Raw genomic sequence first — 22858 nt, forward strand, 5'->3', positions numbered from 1 at the left:
CCCTCCAACGAGTACCACGGATTTCTTTGTGAGTGGGTATTGGCAGTTTAGCAGGGAAGCGGCCTGTTAGCTGTGTGTAGAATGCCGCAAAGCAGGCGAATTAAAACCACACAAAACGCATGAATGAAAAGTGGAAGTTTCAGATTACACCACCCAGAGGAAACAGCCAGCACGCCGCAAATGTTGATGTACTTCTTGTTGTGATCTCGATACACATTAATCAACTGAATGCGACAACCGACAATGTGCATGATACGTCGCTTGTTAAAGGAGTGTGCATGGCCAGTTGTCAATCCAATTATGAAAAAGCTTGCAGTTTTTTTAATTAGAACTAGGCTTTGAATGGCCCATTTTTAAACCCATTTTTTCGAACGAATTTGAACAACGAATACATTTGGTAATATTTAACTTCAGAACGTGTTTTATGGTGGTGGGAACAGATAAGTTAGTTGATCGCCAGATCAGCAAACATTTAGATTCGTTGCTGATATTTTTTTACTTTATCCAAGAACACAATCGACTTTTTTGCAGGTTTTCAATTGACAAAAACAGTCACAAAAGTAAATACGAAACGCCCTTGTAGCCAGCGGGTTAACAAAATATAAAGGCCAAACGATCCAACATCTGAATTACTGGAATGCTTGCGCAAATATCAAGAAGACATTAACAAAGCGATAAAAACTGTTTGTCTTTTTCGGTTTAGTGAAACGCCCGCGAGTTTCATGAGTCAATACAAAGTTTATTGATAACGTAACTAAACGCAAAATGACTGCTTCACGAATTGAAAGTGAATCATCAGCGACGTGTAAACTGGTTTCTATCATGATAAATCGGTAGTATCGGATGCTGGCGATTTGGGCGTGTTATATTAAAATGGTGATTTTTTCACTGTCGCAAAATGGCAAAACACTAAACCGTAAGGGATTGATCTTGGTTTGACAGCTTTCGCTAAACTAATCAAAATATGTTTTCAGACAAAAGAAATCAATAATAAAAGTGAACTAATGCGACAGGTGGGAATAAAATAAATAGAAACTGAATGTTGAACTGGGATCCTAGCTGCATTCGAATGAACAGATGTTAATCGCGGTTTGAAACAGTACACGGGGTCTATGGTTGTCGAGGCCGAGTGCTTTGCAGGGGAAGAAGGCACCGCGCTTGCACAAAACCTCTCATCACCGCCAGCCACCCTACGCACTGCGCAGACCGACGGATTCGCAACTATACTACCCTGCTGTAGAGGGCTGGACCGAAACAGTTGGTCCAGCGAAGCGAGTTGGTCGGCAAAAATGGGTGCAGAAGAAGTCACTGTGATATGTGAAGGATTTCTGGACAAGAAAGTCGATCATAGGCGCTTGCCTATTGGACCAGCATGGAAGCGAAAGTACTGTGTGTTAAGTTCGGATGGTTTGAGGATGTACAGGAGTAAAGCGAAGAAAGAAAGTGGTGGATCAGCACTGCGGACAGTTCCCTTGTGTCACATAAAGAGCGTGAGTCGGCTTAATGAAGAAGATGGCACCCAGGTTCGATATTTTGTACTGGAAACCGAACAAGGTGAAGCTATGACGTTTCGTTGCCGTGGTGACCTGGGATGGGTCGCTCAGATTCAGATTCAACTGATACATTATAAGGTGAGTTGGAATGTGCAAGTTGCATGCAAGTACGATATAGTAATGCAGAATATATGCTGCAATATGTTACCATGAAAATGCAGCAAACCTAGTACATTCATAAAAAACAAACAACTGCTAATATGTACAAGGCGACATCAATCCTGCACTAACATTAGTTGAACTATGTTAGTTATAAAGAAAATAACTTTTCGTTTGGGATGTTGTTTTGTTAAAAAGCTACCCTCCGTTTGTTGCGCGACGGTTTTACCTGATCAGACCACCATATAAGAACCTGTCTGGACTGTTTAGCTAAAACATGGATTTACAAACTTATACTTGACTTGAGTCAAAACATGTGCGTATTAGTAACACACACCGGTAGTTGTAGCAACAGAGGTCTCGTTCGAAAAGCAATAAAGCGAGTATGACGTCACAAAGCGTGATAGAGGTCATACTGTCCCTAGAACGGAAGGAAGGGGGGTCGATCAATTGCAGCATATCACCTCGCATGAAACGCTGCAAAGCAGTTGACTTGAAAAGCGATCACTTATTGGTAAACTTCACTTTCGAATTTGTCAACAATGCATTTAGAATTAATAACACGCAGATACAAAAAACACCTATTGCATTATCCGGCTTTGAGTTAAGGATTGTATAAATCGGTAAAAAAACGCTGTGAGGTGTGTTCAATTTCCACACTAAATATGCCTAAGTTATCTTCACAACTAAACCTTGCAATACACAAAACGTGTATAGGATTCACATTACGTATATGCACTTCGGAGCAAATCGTGTAACAAATGGTGTGCTGTCGTTTAAAATGTATGGATATTTTTTTGTAAGGTGTACTTTTTATCAAGCCAATTATAAGTCCTTGTCCTGTGTTTCAAGGTTATTCAGTACGATCCCGTTCATTCCAAACATGTTTGCACGTATTTTTGGCTCTTATTTATGTTCACAAACCGGATCGAAAAAATAAATCTCATTAATTTTTCACAAGTCTTTTCCCGGGCGATTTTCAATCTAGGTGGGGAGAATTACTTATGGCTTACCTGATTGTTTGCAAAGCAAGCAGTGCGCTTAACACCATAGCTAATTTGTAAGCACCCAGCTAGCTAGCTCATACTTTATATGATGCAACGAAGGAATTGACCCATCATCCCATGTAGGATGGTTATGTCACCTTTGATGCCATAACAACTGTTTAAACAGCATTGGTTAGTTTTGCATGTGATGTGCAAACAATCACCCGATGAAAAATGTGAGAAAATGACTGATTAAGAAAAAGGAACCAAATTTTTGTGAAGTATATATGGCAATCAAAAGAGGTGTATGATCGTTTTTTGTCAACATGCAGTAAATTTTCTTTGAACATTGTTGTTTCAAAGCTGTTGCAGCGAGCTGCAGCACATTCAAGGGCAACGTGAAATAAACCGTTATATATTTTACATCAATTTCTGTCTTTGGCGCCTTTGCTGCAAAACAATCGATGTATAATTGGATTAAGCTCAACCTGACCTGTTTGATGTCGGAACGAGATAGGGCATTCGAATTTGCAACAAATATAAATCGAATTTGCATGCGTGGGTGGAAGGAAAGAATAATAGAAAAGTGCATACGCAATAATATTGATTGTTACATCTGAAATGTCGCGTCCTTTTATTTTGATTTCTCTCGTTTTGTCGTGCCTGAATGTTCTTAAAATCCATCAACAATTTGGTCTTTATTTCATAACACCTTAAGTTGCCCAACAGCGTACTGTACATTTGAGTTTATTATTGACATAGTAAATTTATTCAGTCAGCCTATAATCCGAAGATTTTCAGCCTATAATCCGAAGATGAAATCTTGTTTTTTTGTTATTCTTGCTATGACCCGTTGAGACAAATTGAGCGCCACGTAAACTAGTAAAACTTGAACACAGGATACTGAAACCACGCTTTCGTTGTCAACAGGCGGAAGAGCAAAACACTGGGTGTATAACAAATGACGAGACCACACGACAGTGTTTAATACCTTCTGTTTACGGCAGGGGTGTCCAAACTTTTTTTAATGGAGGCCAATTTTTACCAGGTGAAGACGACCGCGGGCCAACGTTTTTTAGAATTAGAACACAAACATACGACATTTAAAGGAAATTGTGGAATTTTATTGCGTCAGCACCATGTACACTTCCTTTTTACCGGTAAATAAAGTTCCATGAAAAGCTTTTGCGTGAATCACAAGTCGCCATAACCCAAAAACTTAATCAAACTATGGTAGGTCATGCGTAACACAATTTGTAAAAAACAGCCGCGGGCCACGTGAAATGCCGCCGGGGGCCGCATTTGGCCCGCGGGCCGCACTTTGGACACCCCTGGTTTACGGTTAGCAAGACAAAACTCCTGTGTTAAATATCCATCTTGTTCATTGTCACTTAATCAATATTACTGATGGGCCATCTCGCAAATTGCTGAGGTTCAGGTATTGAGAAGCGCACCGAGTAATTGAGAGGATTAGTTCAAGCTCAGCCATTTCTCTCGCTTGCGGAGTTTCGTGTTGTTATGGTGACAATAAACCACGTAACCACCGCGTGCTAGTTGGACCGTAACAATCACGTGATTTGCACCGAGACGTTGGGGAATGTGTATTTTGTGATGATCTTTGTGACGTGTGCAAACTCAGCAATTTTTACAAAGGTTGTCACGAAAGTTTAAATTTAGTACGAGTGCTGTTTGTAAACATGGCATTTGCTTCAACTTTTTTTTGTCTAAGAACTGATTGTTGTTTTAAACTTGGTAAAGTTCTATCTCTGTGGTAAAACGCAGGGGCTCAGCTTCTCTCCTAAAATTGGCGAAATATTTTTTTGTAATGCTGTACCCGGTTCAAATTTACATCTGGGGTCATTTTTTGCGCTTAAAGTGTTAAATGGATCAATTTTGCCACTTTCGAAATCTGATCGGCCATTTTGCGTTGTTTCACCTTAAAACCGACTGAGAATTTCGGCGAAAAGTTACTTTGAGCCCCGATGCCATGCAAAACCCAAACGAGGCGAAAACCGCTTGACGTGCTGGTGATGAGAAAGCGCACATTTGGGCCCCCGAGGCTTTATGTACGCATTTCAACGACTTGAAGTGCTACGGGAGTGTTTTAACGCAGCAGCTTTGAAGCAATTGAACAAAGTCCTTCCATCCCTTTTTCTTAAATATATGACGTCGATTATGCGGGCTGTCGTCAATGGAACGATAGTGTTTACAGCGTTTTGAATAAAAAACAAACAAACGAAACGAATAAAACGAAAAGTTAAAGTTACAAATATGCTTGTAAGTTATACCTTGACTACACCTTAGTTAGGTATTGGTGGAATGTAAAACGCCCCCAAAACATCATTTCTTTATTTCATTACTTCGCAGTTTATCCTTTAGCAAAAAGTGTTGGTGTCTTTAAGAATACAAACACCACACACATGCAACAAGCCAACCAAAGGACTGAATTCGAAAAAACATGTACATTAAAAACATAGTAATCGCTCAGCAGAAACGCACAACCGATAAAACCATCCTAACCCGCGCATGGCATTATGTTCAAAAACCTTAAAGGCAGCACCTGTCCATACACTATACTTTTGGCGTCGCTAGGGGCTTAACTGTTGTCAGATCGTGATGTGGGAGGGCAAGAAGGTTGTACTGAACGTGACAGGGAGACGGCTTGACACCAGATATTAGGGTTTGGGGGGAATTGAGAAACGCTTTCGGAGTTTTATGAAAACATTAAAGCGTGAAAGCATATCGATTTACCTCGTGTGTGCTGAGATGGATATGAACAGATAATGAATACGATTCCCCGGGGTGGGTTATATTTCTTCCAACCGTATTTAAAGAGTCAAAAAATAACGTTTTGCAGATCTAATTTGGTGAGTTTTTTTTTTAAGTAAAGTCAGAAAAAAATGTTATTTTTTGACCCGTATAAGATGCATAACGTGTAAAATATTAAAATTTGTTTGAATTAAATGTTTTTGAAATGTTGTAGTTTTCGTGGCAATTTATACATACATTCATAAAGTGACTTGTCACCCACACCATAGGTTGTGAAGGTGGTCAGCTGTTGCCTACACAAAACAAGCCGTGGGAGTTAAATATATCTTTTGGTTAGTGTATGTTGGGATAAAATGCCTTCAATGCGGTCAGATATTTTTGGAAATGCCAACAAACTAAATCACACCTTTGCGTAGAAGTCACCAATACGATAGACTACTATATTCCCCTAATCTTCGGAAATTTCCGAGCATACGAAGCTAAAAATCATGTTTAATAACTTTCCACATAAATAGACGCAGACATCAAAATGTGTTTTATGATCAAAACCATAAAGCAAGTTTTAAAACAAGAAATAATTTATTTCAAAGTTGTTTGTAACACTTAACAGTACAGTTCCTTTAAAACAACAAGGCAATTTGCAATAAGCTTTTATGTATTAAACACTTTCACATGGCTGATTGAATAATCAATTTTGGTGCTGTTTTTTGCCACAGACACGACATGCAGAATTAATCTTCCATAGCGAAATCTTAGCGAGCACCCAATATATCACACGTGCAACTGGACACCATCACTTTATGTGCCGATAATTAATTCATCACCTACTTTCCCTATACTGGAGATGGGCAGTCACTGAGTTAACAAAAATCTAAGTAACCTGGTTGATGTTTTTTTTTTATCATGATATACAAGTACGCAAAGTTGTGCGCTAAAATGAGTCCTTTATCCAACTTTAAGCATCAAATAAAATAAAGAGTTAGCAGAAAGAATACAGGTAAAAATCTATTAGCAATTGAAACCGTATAGTTTCTTAAAAAGGCGTGTTGATTTGTTTTAGGCGCCACAAATTCAAATCCTAAGAACAGGCGTGTTTCCATTTCAGCCAAAGTTCTTCAGTGCGTTCCCAACAACCAAAAATCGCGTACCTTATACTGTAGTGTTACTTGTAAACACATGTACTCTGGCGTTAGGGTTTAATGATTGATAGGCTTGTGTGGCGCAGCATACGAAACATGTTCGCTGTTTCCGAACCATGTAAACGCGGTTTTTACATTCCGCAAGGCTATAGGGGCAACGGTGGTCCCAACCTAAACTGCTCAGCCTTTTTACCTTTTTTTATTTATGTGAAGACCATCGTTTGACTAAATGAAAACATTTATGGAAAAAATATTAGTTGCGTTATACAGTGTGTGAACGTTGATAAACAACTACAGAACATTTGTCAATTTCCCACAATTGTTGATAAATTGTCTGTGGGATCGTGGAAGTTGTTGTATCATTTATCATTAAAATCTACTGAGAAGACATAGTAACAATCCTTTTATCCATTTTGTGCTCAACTTATGCAAGGCCACCCAAGAGCACCATGAATTTGGTCCGCTAACCTTGTAAAGCAAATTGTAGGCCTTAAAAGGAAAACCAAGTGTCAGTACAACGTTGTCTGAGATCAAGGGTTTTCTGATGTGCATTGAGCTGTTGTTTTTCATAAGTCATGCCAAACACTTTGATTCGAAAATAGTGATTCGAAAATAAGTTCCTATAGGCAACGCAGACCAGTTTTAATTTTAAAGCCTTGGAAGGCTTTTCGTGACGGTCGTTGACCATATTACAAGACTGCCACAGTTGTCAAAACAGCTGAAAACAGCTACTCTAGTAATTTGAAGTGCGGTGAAAGTCTTCGTTATGTTAAGTTTTCCGTAAATGCCTTAAGTTTTCCGTAAAAGGCCACTTTTTAGCCTCTCTGCGTACTGTTTCTTCGGTTATTCGTCAACGACATTTGGTGCGTCATATAGCAAACACTCACAGCCTCAGAAGTTATTTATAAAAATCCCCCTGGTGTTTGATCGCACCTTTCCACCAAGAAGGCCGTTACGTCTGAGTGACTTTGTTTGACTTTGCTGTAGCCGCCCCTGTGCCTCTTGTTGCGTAATAATGCCCCAAGCCTCGTGGTTTATATCGTCACTAAACTGGCTTTGTTTTAAGCGCTTTTCTCTTAGTTGGAACAAACAGTCGTTGTTTTAAACCCCGAATTTCTTTTGGGAATCATAAATTACACATTTTAACAAAGGCAAGGTTAAGCAAGAAACATTAACGTTTTGACAATGGTATATGAGTAATCACGTAAGGGTAAAAAAGTCTTCCATTAGCCCGTGATGAAAAAGCCCTGTAGTCTTGAAGCATATGTAAAAGTGTAGGCCTGGTCATCAACAAAGACACACACGCTACCAAAAAGCAACGACGATTTAACTGAGCTTAAAATAAGCAACTTTTCGGTAATCAACAAACGTGACAGACGTTACGCCACATCCAAGCCATCTCACAGTACAAGTAACACACGCCTAAACTTCGTGAACAACCAAAACCGGAAGTCTAATTGACGCGCTCTGTTCAAACGTGACGTATCTAGCAATTTCAAGGTTGCAATCAAAACGCGCCCAGACAACGATGACGTCATTGGTATGGCGTCACAGGCTGGACATGCGAAAATAGAAAAGTTGTTTTTGTGAAACTTGTCAATCAAGTGTGTATTGATCATTGACTGTTTAAGGGAAGAAATAACATGGCCAATAAACGCTGTAATAGACTAGTTAAAAATGCCTGTTGTTTAATTTTGACTGTTCTACAACACTGCTTGGCGTTTAGTTTAGTGGACCATCAATTTTAAACATATAAGTACGATGGAGTAAATGGAATCGCAATTGTAGTGAGGGTTTGTAAAGACTTGCTACTGTATTTGCTTATCTTACCTCTAACATTCATTTGTTGTTTCTTTACCCAATCAACAACAAAATGTTTTCATAGCAAAGTAGCAAAATGTATACATCGGAAATATGATATTTTCAATGGATAAGAAAGATTCAAATTAAATCTTGTGAAATTAAAATGTCCTGACCTCAAATCCTCATTAGCGTATTAAGCTGCAAATCTACAAGGCTAACGTTGGTAATTATTGCTAGGAGAAACGATTTATCCCCAAGACACAAATGTTCCAGAAATATAATTGGATCTTTCCAATAAGCAGCTTCCTACAATCACCTTAACTGTTTCGCTCATCGCAATTTTCTGCTGTTAAATTCTCATTAGTTTTAACACATCGTGAACAAAAAATCGCTCATATCATGATTTATATCTGCTCTGTGGTTTGTCGGCCACACCCCGCTGTCACGGAACAAGGATAGTTGGGATGACGTCGTTCATTGAAATTAAACTAAAGTAGTTGAACTTTCATGGTTTCTAGAATTTTGTCAGGCAAAGGTTAAGTTTTGTTTTTGTCGTTTTTTTCCTGGAATGTGTATTTTTCTGAAGAAGTTTTTAGATCCTGTTAGATGTATCCAGTTGTACAGTAGCTTTACACTTTCAATGCAAACAAGACATTGTCCAATGTTTGACCTTGAAATAATACCTAAACTGACCTTGAAACCAAATCGCTTAAATTGGATCAAATCCCTGAAGGATGGTTTACCGCTTTTGGTAAGCAAATTTACATGTAAACAGATAAACTACCTCGACTGGTCTCAACTATACTTAGAAACTAAAGTGTAAGTTCAGCATCGTAATAATGCAAAAACCCCAGCCATGATTTCGTGCGGGTAAAAAAGCATCGAATTACAGTTATCGCTTGCAAAAGCGGTTTTACGTTCCCAGGCATTGCAGCACGACGCAAAATTTCCCCTAAAATGGATTGGACGTTCTGATCATGGAATTTCTAAACGAAAAAATAGTCCAAAACTTTGCGGGAATTTTTGCGTCGTTTGGTGTGTGAAATTCCGTAATACGGTGGGCGTTTTGTAGGTGCTTTTGATTGGTTGTTGCAAACACCTTTGCAGCAAACTTAACGTGGAATATCGCAATTTCTGAATGAAGTTTAAAGACATTTTGCGCTGGTTTAACTCATAAATTCGGAACAAACCCACACATTCGCAAAGTCAAGTAGATGCAAAACCCACATACGAAATTAAACGACCTTCGAGAAGAAAAAAATGACCTTCAAGCGTTCATCAGAGAATATTTTGCGTACATGACAATCCCGCTTCGGTGAATGGTGGGAGCACACCTATTGGTCATCGCAGTAATCACTAGAACAACAGCCGCTGGCATGAACCAAGCTTAGTAAGGTTTGCTCGATGTTGACGCTAAAGGTTTCTCCTGCCCTTCACTGTCCGCGGTTAGAGATGGGCCGATACGTCGGACCGGGTTAAAATGATGACTAACATCACTTTTTGCGAGCTTTCCCTTCTATGCGAGGTGTTTGCGCCCGTCTTTGCGGCTGGATTTGACATTTGAAAATGACAAAACTGTTGGATTTAGATTTAAAATGACGCATTGGACTGAGTCAAAACGCATAACGTATTTGTTTTTTTCGTGATACGTGCAACCAGAACTATTTGTTCCAGGTAACAACAGGAAACATATTTTACTTTCCATTCCGACTTCTTAAACAAGTAGTGTGACGCGGCTTTAAGTTTGCGGATGTACTTTTGACGATTTCAGTTTGCGTCATGCAAAGTTATCAGCAGCTCACGTCATGCAAGATTATCATAAACATAATATATTCCATCGGTCAGCAAGCAAATTTGAATTGATTTCCGTGCGTTTAACATTTTGTCACAAACCAGATGAAACATTAAGTTAGTTATAATTTACGTCACCTGGGTAAAGATTATGACGTCAGCGACCTTTGTGACGTCTACGACCGCCGGAAAATTGCTTAGCCCTTGCAAAAATATTACGCAAGCGTATATTTGCATATCGCGAGTCAGAAAACGTATTGACAGCTTTACGACGACTTGACATCGCGGAAGCCCAGGGCGATAGTTCATGACGTTGATAAAACATGAAGCGGTGTGAAAGAGGTCAAATATAGAAGATGCAGTCCCCTTCAATGTTTAGAATCGAAAAACGTGTTGTTATTCTGACAAGGTCGTGAAAGTATAAGTGAGTTTATGTTGAGGGTGCCATTTCAAAAATTACTTTTCGAACCAGTTTTACAAACAACGTATCAATTTCTAATTGAATTGCTGCGGTTTTTGGCACGTGCCCAAAGAGAAAATTGATTGAAACATAAATACCTTTTAGGTACAAAAGGACATTCGTTTTTTAAGAATAAGAGCATAACTGGTTTTGCGCCAAAAGGTTGATGTTAAATAGTAACATCAAATTCATAATTGTCCCGCTGCCAAGAACGTTGATGTTTTTGTTACATCGGATTAAGCTTCGTGATAACGACAACAGTTAACGAAACTTCGGTCAAAATTACTTGGTGTGATACGATCAAGTATTTCACTGAAAACGAAGCAGAAACGCTTTGAACTGCACTTGGCTCGAACCACGCCCCCCATGAGATTTAATACTCTCCAGAGGCAGAACCTTTTGCTGGTAGCGGCCCACGAATGCTAAGATTCACCACACAGCACACGGGGGACCGTGGCCCTCCGAGCGCACGCACAATAGATTTCGAACATTTTGTGAGCTTCTCCCCACCTTGACAAGCTTGCAATCTTGTCGTATCATCTACAGTGATCGCAATCGCACCTATTTTATCGCCCTGTGTGCTCCATTAGTCAAAGTTAGATTCTCCTTCGCTGGATAAACCACCGCCCAAGCAGCGAGACATGAATTCTACAGAGTGTCTTAAGAGTTATCTGCCAGAAACCCGTAATTTGCGCACTTATGTGGTTAGGTTTACTGACGTTACAGCCATTGGCTTGTCAGTCCGTTGGAGCTAAACCTTTCTTTGCTGGCTTGTTTATTGTTGCTCAGCGGAGACGCATGAAAATGGCGGAGAGCGTTTTTGCCGCAAAACTCTTGTTGACATTGTGTTCGGTTTAAGTGGTTCGTGTAAGTTGAAGGGTCATGGGTTCAAAGCTCACTCACTCCGAGACCACAAAACATTTACTATGCGAAATTATGTCTTGCATAATATTACCTCTAATTCGAAAAAAAGAAAATATATAGCAGCGCTTAATGCAGTCTTGTCTGCTTAATGCAGCATCCTTTTCCCCATTCATAACAATTTTACAACGTTGGCAACTTTAGGCGCCTATTGTTATTTTCCCTTCCTTAACTGCCTTCCCCCCAACAGATATCCGTAGCTATAGCAACCCTCCCCCAATAGGTAGATGACTCACTTGCTTGCTTCCTATGGTGTCTTCCTTCAGATACGAAAGGTTTTGACGTAAATTGTACGCTGTGCTCTTGATGAACATTATGTTGTAAAAGTCCTGTGTAGACATAAGAAACAAAAACGTCTATTTAGTAACTGCGAAAAAAAAACTTTTTCAATTTAAGTTTTTGAGTACAATCACTTTGGGCGCAATGCAAATCGATGAGATTTTTGTTATTGCATATCCTTCTAAGCCAGCGGTTCTCAACCAGTGGGCCATGGAAGCATTTTGATTGGGCCACAGACCAAAAAAATTGAAAAGGAATGTAGATGAATTTAAATTAATCAATTTTCGGTATAAAGTTACTTTGAGTTTCTGCAACCCTGTATGTTTATGTGGTAATAAACTACTTTGTGATTACAATAAAGCCAGCAGCATATCCATTGTTCAATTACTCAGTCATAACTGAACGTGCTCGAATAAAGTAGGGAAAGTGCTGTTTTATGATTTTTTAATTAAGTTATTTTGAACTTATAATCTGTTTGAAATATGTTCTGCAGTTTTTTATGCTGAACCTATTTTGTAGTTGTTTTCCTTCATTCATAAAAATTTACTGGGCCACAGAATTTTCGTGCAATGAAAGTAGGCCACGAAGGAAAAAAGGTTGAGAACCACTGTTCTAAGCTGAATCAAATTAAATCTGTCAAAGTCAAGTTTGTAGATTAAACACAACCTTTACAATTTGTGCTCATTTTTTGTTTTCCGCGAACTGCTGGTGCCAATACAATTCATGCCAACTCATATTTGTTGCCGGTGCCGAAACACCAACCTTAACATAATGTTGAAACGGAAAAAATCAATATAATAAGCCTGTCGTTAACGATGTCAAACGAGTAACAAATTGGCCGGGGAAAATCGGTAGTAACGTTACACAAACAAGCACAGAAGCGACATGACCTTAACTTTTCTATGTCTTGCAGCTCCAGGCGAGGGAGAAATGATTAATGAACTGCAGAGTGATTTGTTTTGAACATTTGTTCAAAAAAAATATTGGCAAATCGAGACTTGAGAAAATTTGTTTAAGAGTTTGTTGTGTATTTTTGGCGAAGTTGATCAGGAATGATCATATTGTACTTAGTAGCTGGTTATACATGTACAAACGAACCGTTAAGTGTTGCAAACAATATTTCACAACACCTACACAAAATGATCCCGTTGTTATGTCACACTCGGAACGGTGCGCTGTTGGAACATTCCATGCTGCGGATATTCATTGTTCAGCGCATCCGCTTCCCAATGCATTGAAACAAGTGTGGTTTGCGCAATCTATACTAGCATACAATGCTTATCAACACATGGGAACCGTAACTGAATAAAAAATACGCAACACTGTTTCACGTGAAACTCCAGTTGTTCCATTTTACAAAACAGACAAAATAGGTACCTCGGCCGTTGGTGCATTTATTTTATCGCATTGATAACACGTGGACCATAAGTCGCAGGAACATTTTTCGCCACACCGCAACCCATAACGGTTTTATTTGACGACATGCGAAAAATTCTGCGGATCAATGTGAATATTGTCTGTTGATAAAAATGCTTTTTAATCAGAAGAAAACCAACGGGGTGCCACTTTACATCTTTCCTCCTCGCCACAAACGACATGTCAATCATACAACGTGTCAACACGACCGTACGTTTTTTTGCCCAGAAATACACCTAAATGATCGGAAAAGCGTCGTTACGACCGTTCCCGCTGGTTGACAGGCGACACATTTTCGTTGAAACGCCAAAGGAAGCTGTCAATATTCACCAGTCAACATTTTCTTATCGTTTACAGAACCGACAGGACATCATGCGCTACAAGCATCTTAACAGCAGCATGCAAGTCGCCGAGAATACGATACAGCGGCTACGGGCTTCCACGCCAAGCAGAAACGGTTCGATGACCGGCATGAACAACTACGTGAAAGAACCGATTCAAATTAAGACTCCGACAAGGGGCTGTAGAACGGTTGACCTACCGAACCTCCCAGGAGTTGGTAAGACACGTTTTAAGCACGTTTTCAAGTTGCACTATTATTTAACGACTAAGAACATATTTTTCACTCCAAAATACGACACCTTTCGTTTTTTTCAAATAGATTACATAACAAAAAGTCAAATTGTCAATAATCAGTTGTTAGTTATATGTATATTTAAAATAATTTCTATATAGGAGGTTTTGCACGTTTTGGAACAATTTAATCCATGTGTTCACCCGTACAGCAAATCACGGTAATTCACCTGATGATAACATGAAACTAACTGCGTATGGCCTGGGTGCACTTAACGTTACTACGCGTGCTGTTTGTTCACTTCCGGGAGCCTATAGTTTAACACGAGGAAAGGCGACCTTTAACGATTAATACAACAAGTGAAGCCAAAAGGACATAACATTTAGTTGTATGTAGATCGGCTATGAAATACCAGCGAACGATTTCAAAATGTATCACTTTTTTCTTCACATTTATTTTATCTTTACCATTTGTTTAAATGGTTGTTGTACTATTGAAGCCATATTTTTGACAAATTCACGAAAAAGGTCAAGGAGTTATATCATTTTCTGTTTTGTGCGTTTTAGACATAGTTTAATTAAAGTATCCGAACAGTAATTATGTACACAATTAACTTTACCAAATTAGTAAACTTTTATACTGAAGAACCAGTCTAACCAAATTGACATAGTCGTTCAACGTCTCGTGTTTCCTGGTTTAGGCCTTAACAGTGACTAAATTGCTTATTTCGTAGAACTGATCATAATTTTGTACGCAGGCATCGGTATCACCGTCATTCCGCTGCATGATGGACGGGTAGTGGTGAACAGGGTGGTGGCCGGCGGTCCTGCGATGCGATTGGGTGTTATCGGACCACGTGATCAAATAGTAGCAGCCAATGGGCTTGTAGTGACGAGCGTGGAAATGCTATCCGAAATTGTCCGAAATTCTCCTGACAGTGTCAAGCTGATCGTTAAGCCAAGGATAAATAAACCGTAAGTTTTTATCAATACTATTTGATCAGTAATCACAAATAACTGCACAAAAGTGGTTCTCAAAGCATTTTATCCTTTGAACCCATTGTGAGGCATCACTTGTAAACAAAATGACAGTTTTTATCTTACTGCATTTTTTTATGGCTTGAAACAAAATTAGAACAGTTTGTTCTAATTAGAACAAAATTGTTTCAATCCACTTGATTCGTTCAAATAAACAACACGAAAAATGCACCCCAGTGACAAACTTCAAACGTGAAAAATGATCAGCGGCAATGATTGAAGCGTTGGAATAAAATACAATCACTATGTTGGCAACTTTATTTGTAATGATAATGACTAAGCAAACACCCCTTTTAAAGGAGCCAATAATCACAACGTATTTCTTAACATTGCCAATACTTTTGGCATGATGAAACAACTAATTGCCAATAGTTACTAAAGAATGGTGAAAGAAGCCATAGAATCCATAAAAAACTTTTTTCCCGTAGAAAACTAAGAGGAAGCGGTATTCAACATTCAATTACCGAAAAAATCCACAAAAATTCGAAACAATCCTTCGAAATAATACCACGCATACCATAAAAAACAACCCACGTTTCTGTGAATCAGGCAATGTATGTGAGGATTCAAAATAGTACAAGTGCAAAAACTTGTTTATTATCTCGCCTACCTCTTTGGGCGCCGTTTGCGCGACAGTGATTCACTTTTGATGCGTCGCATTGCGTGCATTTTTCAAGACTTTGCGTCAGTATTAAGTGAATTGAAAGATGTGGTTGCGTAGGATCGTGATGATTCACGCATCAATGTTCCAATTATTGATGGTAAAATTTGATTTCAGAAAGAAATATTGATTAGTTTGTCACGTTAAAATGTAGGTGATTTTTGTGTGGTTCAGCCTATCTACATGTGCAATAAAAAAATCATTAGTTAAAGCATGATTTAACTGAGGATTTGGCGATTTTAATTTTCATAAATCGCCATGGGCAAATTGAACACAAAATGCGGTTGTGTAATATAATAGTTGATGAAATTAAGTGGAGATTAACGAAGCAAAGGCGCTGGTTTCCCTGGTTGTTATTGACTACACATATCCTGTTTTTCAGTAGTGTTTAACCTAGGCACGTTTCGCGAGTGAACATATTTACGGTAAAATCGCATTGCACAACTTTTTTGTTCCTGTCTTGCTATGGTCTGTACAGTAGGTCGTTTTTTCTAAGAAAAGAGCGGATGTAGCTCATGTTAAAGCTACAACATCAAAACATCTTTCCTTACAAAACTAATCCCTTTTATAACGGGGCATAGTGGCAGCAGTGCGAAGAATTCATTCTACTCTGATAGTGGGTATTCTAATCGGAGCCCGTCAGTCAATAGAAATAAACAGGATGGATGGAGGCCCGGTTATTCATCCACCCCCCCAATAATGGCCAGCATCCGTTCGTTTTGTGATAATGCATCGGCGCGCGTTATCTGTCGAGCTGCACTGGAAATTAATCTCCAGTATCAATTCACGGATGAAAAGCGCTTTTCGCGCCCGTTTTCGCATATGCTTTTCATATCGCTAGTGAAACGGATAACGTTTTGACTGGCGGGGTTCATTAGAGGCAAAGCTAATGAACTATCCGATTTCGTGGAACAATAAATACGGATGCACATGCATCATTTATCTAAGGTACTACGGAACGCATATACCAGTGCCCCCGCAATCTAGTTTCACCAACTTTACATCGACTAAATCTTTGAATTTAGCAACGCACTCTTATTAAATTGCATGCAACAACATCTAAACACGAAAACACTACGTTAGTTTGATATTATGTTAAGGCAGCCTCTGTAATTATCCATCCGTTGCAACGTTCAATTTTGGTCATCTATAAATGTTTCTTTTATAAACCAGGGCCCACCTAAAATGTTTTTAGTAAACTGTTTCTTTTATAAACCAGGGCCCACCTAAAATGTTTTTAGTGAACTGTTTCTTTTATATACCAGGGTCCACCTAATGTTTTTAGTGAACTGATTCTTACCCAAAATGCTCCAAATTTCAGTAAGTATTTGTAAACTTCATCGCACACTTTAGAACATGGTTTGGAATTGCCTGTTGCGGACTAAATACGTTTTAATATGCAATGATGTCCATTCCAAGAACGTTGCCCAGCGAACCACACACACACACACACACACACACTAATGTGAATACACAGGAACCACACACACACACAAATATAGCCACATGCGTACTTAACGACGCTCTCGCATGTACATTAGATGTTCATACGCAGTTATACCGGTAGGGGCAGGCTCCTTGTGATGACATAAAGGGCAGGCGGATTTCCACCGGTTTTGCCGGCGACAATTCATCACATCCCGGCTAAAGCGTTCCTGTTTTGTTTCCTACTTAACATTCTTACAAAGAGTCAAGAACTGGCTCGTATAACACAGGCGTAGGTTTGTGGCTCTAAAGCAAACTGTTACGCGTATTGAGAAACGGGTTCAGCAAATATTACTGCTAAAAACGCGGCTAAATATAGCCTGGTTGCTATTGACACATATTTTTCTCCGATCCTGTTTGTTTTGTGCGGTATTCGGTTTTCAATTCATGAAAAAGTACAACGCGCTCTGTTTTGAGATTTGACCGTGGTGAAGTAGTGAGAACGACTGCATATAGATGTGCGTTTTTAGCGCTAAAGTATATTCGAGGTCACGTTCACGCCTAGGGTAAACGAATTCTAGAAGTTGAACCTGATTGATTTAGCGCGATATGGCATTGTTAGACACTCAAAGTTACTTAGTGTTTTGTTCGCAAGATTTTTACAAAAATCATTTTCCAAAAATAAATTGATGTAAGTTGTTCTCATGAAGCGCCACTTTTAAAAAACATACACAGTACAACTAAACTTTACTTTGAAAACACGCGAAAATATGCATTAGGGCATATTATTCTGCAACGTAAACTTTTTGTGCACAAAACGTTTGAGATCAGCCTGTATTATCATCAATGCAGAATAACAATACCACGGCACGATTTCGCCATTAAGTCGCAGGAGAATCGCTTCTTTTATGTTTACCCATTGCCCCTAAACACGGCGCAAGCAACGGAAGGGAAACAAACAACGCAAGCATTAGGTCACGTGGTCAGGGACCAAACCGATACGCCCTGATGCGTCCGGAAATTTTAGTCGAAACTTCCCTCATGTTTCTGTTTTGCTCGTTTGGCGTTTCCCGTAGATTTGCGGTTCGGCGTGGCGCTTAGGAGAAAACTAGCAGCGTTGTGGGTTCTGCAAAGCGGAATTGCAGCGCGCTGTGGTTACTTATTACAAGGGTTCGACATATGTTACAACGGTTACCACATTGTAACGGTGCTCAAGGTTTACAAAGTTCCTATGAACTGTAAAAGTTTTGGTTGTGGGGAGCCCTGAAACTGCAGGTTATTTGATCCTATGTATGACCAATTTTCTTAAATCGTTCGTTTATTGACGAAACATACCATTTGTTGGGACGTTGAAACGTCGGTTGTTTGTGACATAACTGCTGGAAGAGCATTACTCGTTTATACCATTGGTTGTTGGATTGACAAAATTAACAAAATTCAAGTATGGAATTAATACTGCTTTGTCATGGCTAGCTATTTGAGACGAAACAATTGAGTATGTACATGGTTATGGACAACAAACAGGCGCATAGCAACAATAGTCCAAAACCGCAATATTACAGCGAATTGTGTAAGGTTCAAAGTCCTAAAAGGTTGGACAATTCCTGTATTCCGCCTCGTATCACGAGTTTGAGCATGCCTGACATCTTTGTTTGCTTAACAGGCGTGATAAATGGTGCTTAGTTTTATATCACTTAAAGTTGTAAATTTGTTTTTTTTTTACATAGCAAATGGCAAAAGCTTTCTTTTTTATCACAATAATTTTGGTCTAACCCTAACAAATAAAAAACGTCTAAAACTCAATATATTTACAGATCCCCGAACAATGACGACCCCAAGCAACACATTGAAAAAGAAAACGAAAAACAACCCGAATACATCAACACTGCGCCGGATGCTGAAGCCAAACTTATATTTGAAAAAGGTAAATTGTTCACGTCAACTGCCCATTTTACAATACGCAAGCATTTCTGCGAAACATTCACAACTTTATGATGTTCCGGTTTTATAGACTCAGTATCGTTCAACACGAACATTTAACCGCAATGTTTGTGATGCTTGTTTTGTTGATATGTTTGTCTAAAGGAGCTTGTTTTCATTTCAGGAAACACGAAACAAAAACAGCGAACGAAGAACTCGCCACAACATTTTCGTTTCTCATGATTTCGCTGAAAAGTTGTACAAGTGACACTCTACCGCCATTGTGCGGAATCATGCACATCATATGACGTCACCACGAGAGAAAACACTGCTGGCGGCGTTTGAAGGCATGAAGCCTTACAGGACGGAATTGCATTTATTTGCAATTTGAAAATGAACCTTCGGTACTTCCTATATGCCTGTGGTGACCTTTTAACGCTGGGGTCGTTTAAGGTCAAATGTTTGGTCACGTGCTTACTTGCACCAACGCATGTATTGTTTCATTTCTGTCGAAGCTTTTCAAAGAAGCAATTCCTATCTAGAATGCAGTGTCACGGCCATCTAGTCGGCTAGTTTGTGTTTGTTGTTTAATGTACGTATATTTATAATACCAATTAATTAACGGTAAAAACATAACCTACCCCACAAAACACAACGTGTTTTCGAATGTTCGAAAACTAGAAATTTAGCAAAAAGCAAAACCTAAACAAACTTATGTAGGCTAGTTGACTCTTAATAACGCGTAGTATTTATTTTTGAAATGTAGCCTACTCTTCCTTAAAACTTGCATAGTCAACAACCTAAAAAAAAAGTTTTTGGTTGTAATCCAAAAATGCCGGACATATTGTTTCGAACAAGTGTTCTACCTCAAAATAAAAAAATACGAAATAAATTGAAACGCAAACGAGAAAAGTACTAAAAATTTACGAAAAAAATAGTGGTGCGAAAAACGATGTTTGAACGAACTTAAAAGTTTACTAAAAGTAGTTCGTTCCAAATTGTTATGTCCAAAAGTTTTGCCGCTATTCTTCAAAGTTTAATTTGTTGATGTTGTTTTTTGACTCTGTTTGTTGAAATATATTAATATTGCATTCCATTTGATGGCAAATGGAGTCGCCGAATCCCTGCCAGTTGCCTTCATACTACCACAATATTGCAACTAAAATAATCCGTAATGTATTGACCTTTGTGTTCAAGTTGTTGAAGTCACACCCAAATCCAACACCATGCCAAAAAATGGTTTCACTTGGTTACTTTCAAATGAGCTAGATTAACTGACCACCACGTAAAGCAACTATTACCATACATTTTTGTCTAATTGCTGGTTGATTTACCCTTTGTTTTCGCATTAGTGATGAAACAGCACATTACGCTCTGCTCTATTCGAATATTATTATTCTTTCCTTTATTTCTACGTCATTTTCGTCGCGCGACAATGAATTGTTTGTTGTTTCGATTGTTTGTCTTTAGCGCTTTTCGGAAAGCAATACAGAAAGAAAAATGTGTTAAATTTTGTCTCAAACAAGTAAGGAAAAGTATAAAACACAGGACAGTACTCAAGCCAGAACAAGTAATTTCAATTGTCAAATTGTGAATGAACCAAAGTGACAATGTTTTGAGGTGCAAGTATTTTTAGGACAATATATAATACCACAAAAATAGGTTTGAATACTGTTGACTTCAACATTTGCATCACTGCAACGAGGATTTTATTTACTTCACATTTTACACGTACTAGATATTAGAATACAGGTTTGTTTAGCGTTTAACGAGATTGAATTTTATTTTTTATGTCTTTTAGTAATGACGGAGCAAAAAAATGATTGGCACATTTTCTGCATTCTTTCCTCTCTACAAGGAACAAAATTCAGTCAAAAAGACGAACAGAATTTTATTGGCGTCGTAGAGTTTATTGCAAATCCTAACCTACTTAAATATCCTTTGATGACCGTTTCTTGCAAACAAATATTGCTATCGTTTTCGCATTTTGGAAACAAATTTGTAACAAATTTACCAACTGTTTCCCCCTACCGGTCGATGTTACGGACGCATGATTAACCAAGCGTAGAAAACTTGCGCATTGCAAGAAATGTCAACAAAGCAATGATTAACAAGACTCAAGATTGCAATTCCGCCAAAACTGGAAACCAACTAAAATGCATTCAAACAGTATTTTAACTGAAGAAAAGTTAAAGCAGTTCAAAGAAAACTTGGAAAGACAAACGTATGCTCACCAGGATTTCATTGACAGACTTGACCCAGAAAAGATTGGGTTTAAAAGGTTTGTGTCTGTCAAACGTTTTGTATTGTATCTTGTATGTATTGTAATATGTAATACGGAGAAAATTTTGCCAATACAAATCACATTTTAATAAAAAACATTGTTTATTAGCCATTCACTTTATTGTATAATCACTACAAACCGTCTGGTGGTGCAGTAATTGTTAAAAGTAATTTAGACACAAGTTGTATAGTCACTAACCTGACAGCCGCATTTCCTAGATTTTCCAGTCTGTTGCATGCCAGATTTTTTTGCAACTGTTATGTGAAAACAAGTTAAACTACCTTTTAAGTAGAAAAGAATAAATGATAATTTTAAGGTCAAATTGATGTTTCTAGTCAACCCAGTGTTTCATTGTATTTGGTTGTGCATGTATGGATATTTAAAACTATACCATTTGCACTCTTTAAAAAAAATCAACTAAAACTTAGTTTTATACATTCAGCAAAAAGGCTGTAATGCAAATGCAATTCAGCTACCTGCAGATATTAAAGCCCACCTATAAATTATTCTCTACAACTATTACATAATGAACAGGTCACTAGGTAAGTTTGTAAATCATTGGGAGTTGTATAAATTTTAAAATGGGTGAAGAACAGAAAAAGACTCTCACACATGAAAATACACCTTCAGGTTATATGCAATAGAATTTTTTGGAACTCTTTAAACCAAAAGTTTGGTATTACATTGTAGGTTTAAATCGTTTGCTATGTATATTTTGCAAACAATTATTTCTACAGAGCTGCTGTCCTCATTGCATTGTTCGAGTATCAAAATGAAGTGTTTGTGATTTTGACAAAACGATCGGAGCAACTGAAAATTCACTCTGGCCATGTGAGTTTACCAGGTGGGAAATGCGACAAAACTGATGCCGATGATATAGAGACTGCTTTAAGGGAAAGTGAAGAAGAAATTGGACTTGATAAATCACATCTAACAGTATTGGGAAAAGGTTTTCCATTTATGTCATTTCATGGGATTTATATAACACCAGTTGTAGCTGTTATTAAAAACACTCATGGGATTACTCTCAAAATCAACAAAAGTGAAGTAGATTCAGCATTTGCATGTCCATTGAAGTATTTCATCAACCCTGACAACCACACCATAAAGATGCGCACTCACAGTTATAACTACACAGTGCCGATAAGTAATTCTAATCACCAAAATCCATTCCTTGTGGAGTTGTTGAAAAGTCCATCTGGGAAAACTTTTCATGTTTGGGGTGTAACAGCGCATATATTAGTACCAGTTGTGTGCTTGTTTTATCAAGCAAGTGTAACTTTAGGTTCCTCTCACTACAACAGCAATGACGTTTTTCACCAAACTCGTGAACACTTGACCTCACGCTCATACTTTAAAAACCTTTTTCCACAAATGAGTAAATTGTAAAGTTTTGTTTACCTCTTGGACCACAGCGTTGTTTACTTAAAATTAAGTGATTTTTCTATTTTATAGCATCACAAAACCAAATACTGATCAATTTCACTTTTCTTTTGATTTAATAAATGGTTGAATATGTCCTTTGAAACTTATTACTGGAACTACACTATGCAATTATTGTCTTATTATTTATTGCAATTGGTGTGATTGTGTATGATTGCCTTTTTGCAAAAATATTTAATAACATCATTTGTTGTCACTTGTCAGTGATGATTGGGTTTGAAATTGCAACTAAAGAGTATAAAAGATGATTGTGCAAGTCAAAACGAGGATCAAAAGCCTCCGATATTTTAAGTACGGT

At 38.3% G+C, this 22858-nt stretch overlaps 2 protein-coding genes and 1 long non-coding RNA gene across 3 annotated transcripts in view; 2 read left to right on the plus strand and 1 right to left on the minus strand.

Annotated features, from left to right (window-relative positions):
- Positions 1–22858, minus strand: part of LOC145227440 (uncharacterized) — a 29481-nt gene that overhangs the window by 6444 nt on the left and 179 nt on the right. The window contains exons 2-3 of the long non-coding RNA XR_013859917.1: positions 21316–21371; positions 11758–11850 (exon numbers count right to left, since the gene is read on the minus strand). This is a non-coding gene — a long non-coding RNA (uncharacterized LOC145227440). The remainder of the gene's footprint in view (positions 1–11757; positions 11851–21315; positions 21372–22858) is intronic.
- On the plus strand, positions 814–20334 carry LOC145227375 (uncharacterized). The gene is made up of 5 exons (XM_080092357.1): positions 814–1631; positions 13574–13775; positions 14548–14764; positions 18728–18837; positions 19018–20334. Exons 1-5 carry the CDS (start codon positions 1113–1115, stop codon positions 19074–19076), a joined length of 1107 nt encoding a protein of 368 aa, XP_079948483.1. The 5' UTR covers positions 814–1112; the 3' UTR covers positions 19077–20334.
- LOC145227392 (uncharacterized) lies at positions 20814–22752 on the plus strand. Its single transcript, XM_080092358.1, has 2 exons — positions 20814–21114; positions 21855–22752. The coding sequence occupies exons 1-2, from the start codon at positions 20990–20992 to the stop codon at positions 22504–22506; spliced, it is 777 nt and encodes a 258-aa protein (XP_079948484.1). The 5' UTR covers positions 20814–20989; the 3' UTR covers positions 22507–22752.

Source organism: Phallusia mammillata, chromosome 1 (assembly GCF_965637545.1).
Source record: "Phallusia mammillata chromosome 1, kaPhaMamm4.hap1.1, whole genome shotgun sequence".
Lineage (NCBI taxonomy): Eukaryota > Metazoa > Chordata > Ascidiacea > Phlebobranchia > Ascidiidae > Phallusia > Phallusia mammillata.

Bases quoted from the DNA above. Each gene is read 5' to 3' on its own strand.
- LOC145227375 (XM_080092357.1), top strand. From the start codon at position 1,113: ATGGTTGTCGAGGCCGAGTGCTTTGCAGGGGAAGAAGGCACCGCGCTT. The intron at 13,776-14,547 runs GTAAGACACGTT...TTTTGTACGCAG, and splicing joins ACCGAACCTCCCAGGAGTTG to GCATCGGTATCACCGTCATT. The intron at 14,765-18,727 runs GTAAGTTTTTAT...ATATATTTACAG, and splicing joins AAGCCAAGGATAAATAAACC to ATCCCCGAACAATGACGACC.
- LOC145227392 (XM_080092358.1), top strand. From the start codon at position 20,990: ATGCATTCAAACAGTATTTTAACTGAAGAAAAGTTAAAGCAGTTCAAA. The intron at 21,115-21,854 runs GTTTGTGTCTGT...TTATTTCTACAG, and splicing joins GAAAAGATTGGGTTTAAAAG to AGCTGCTGTCCTCATTGCAT.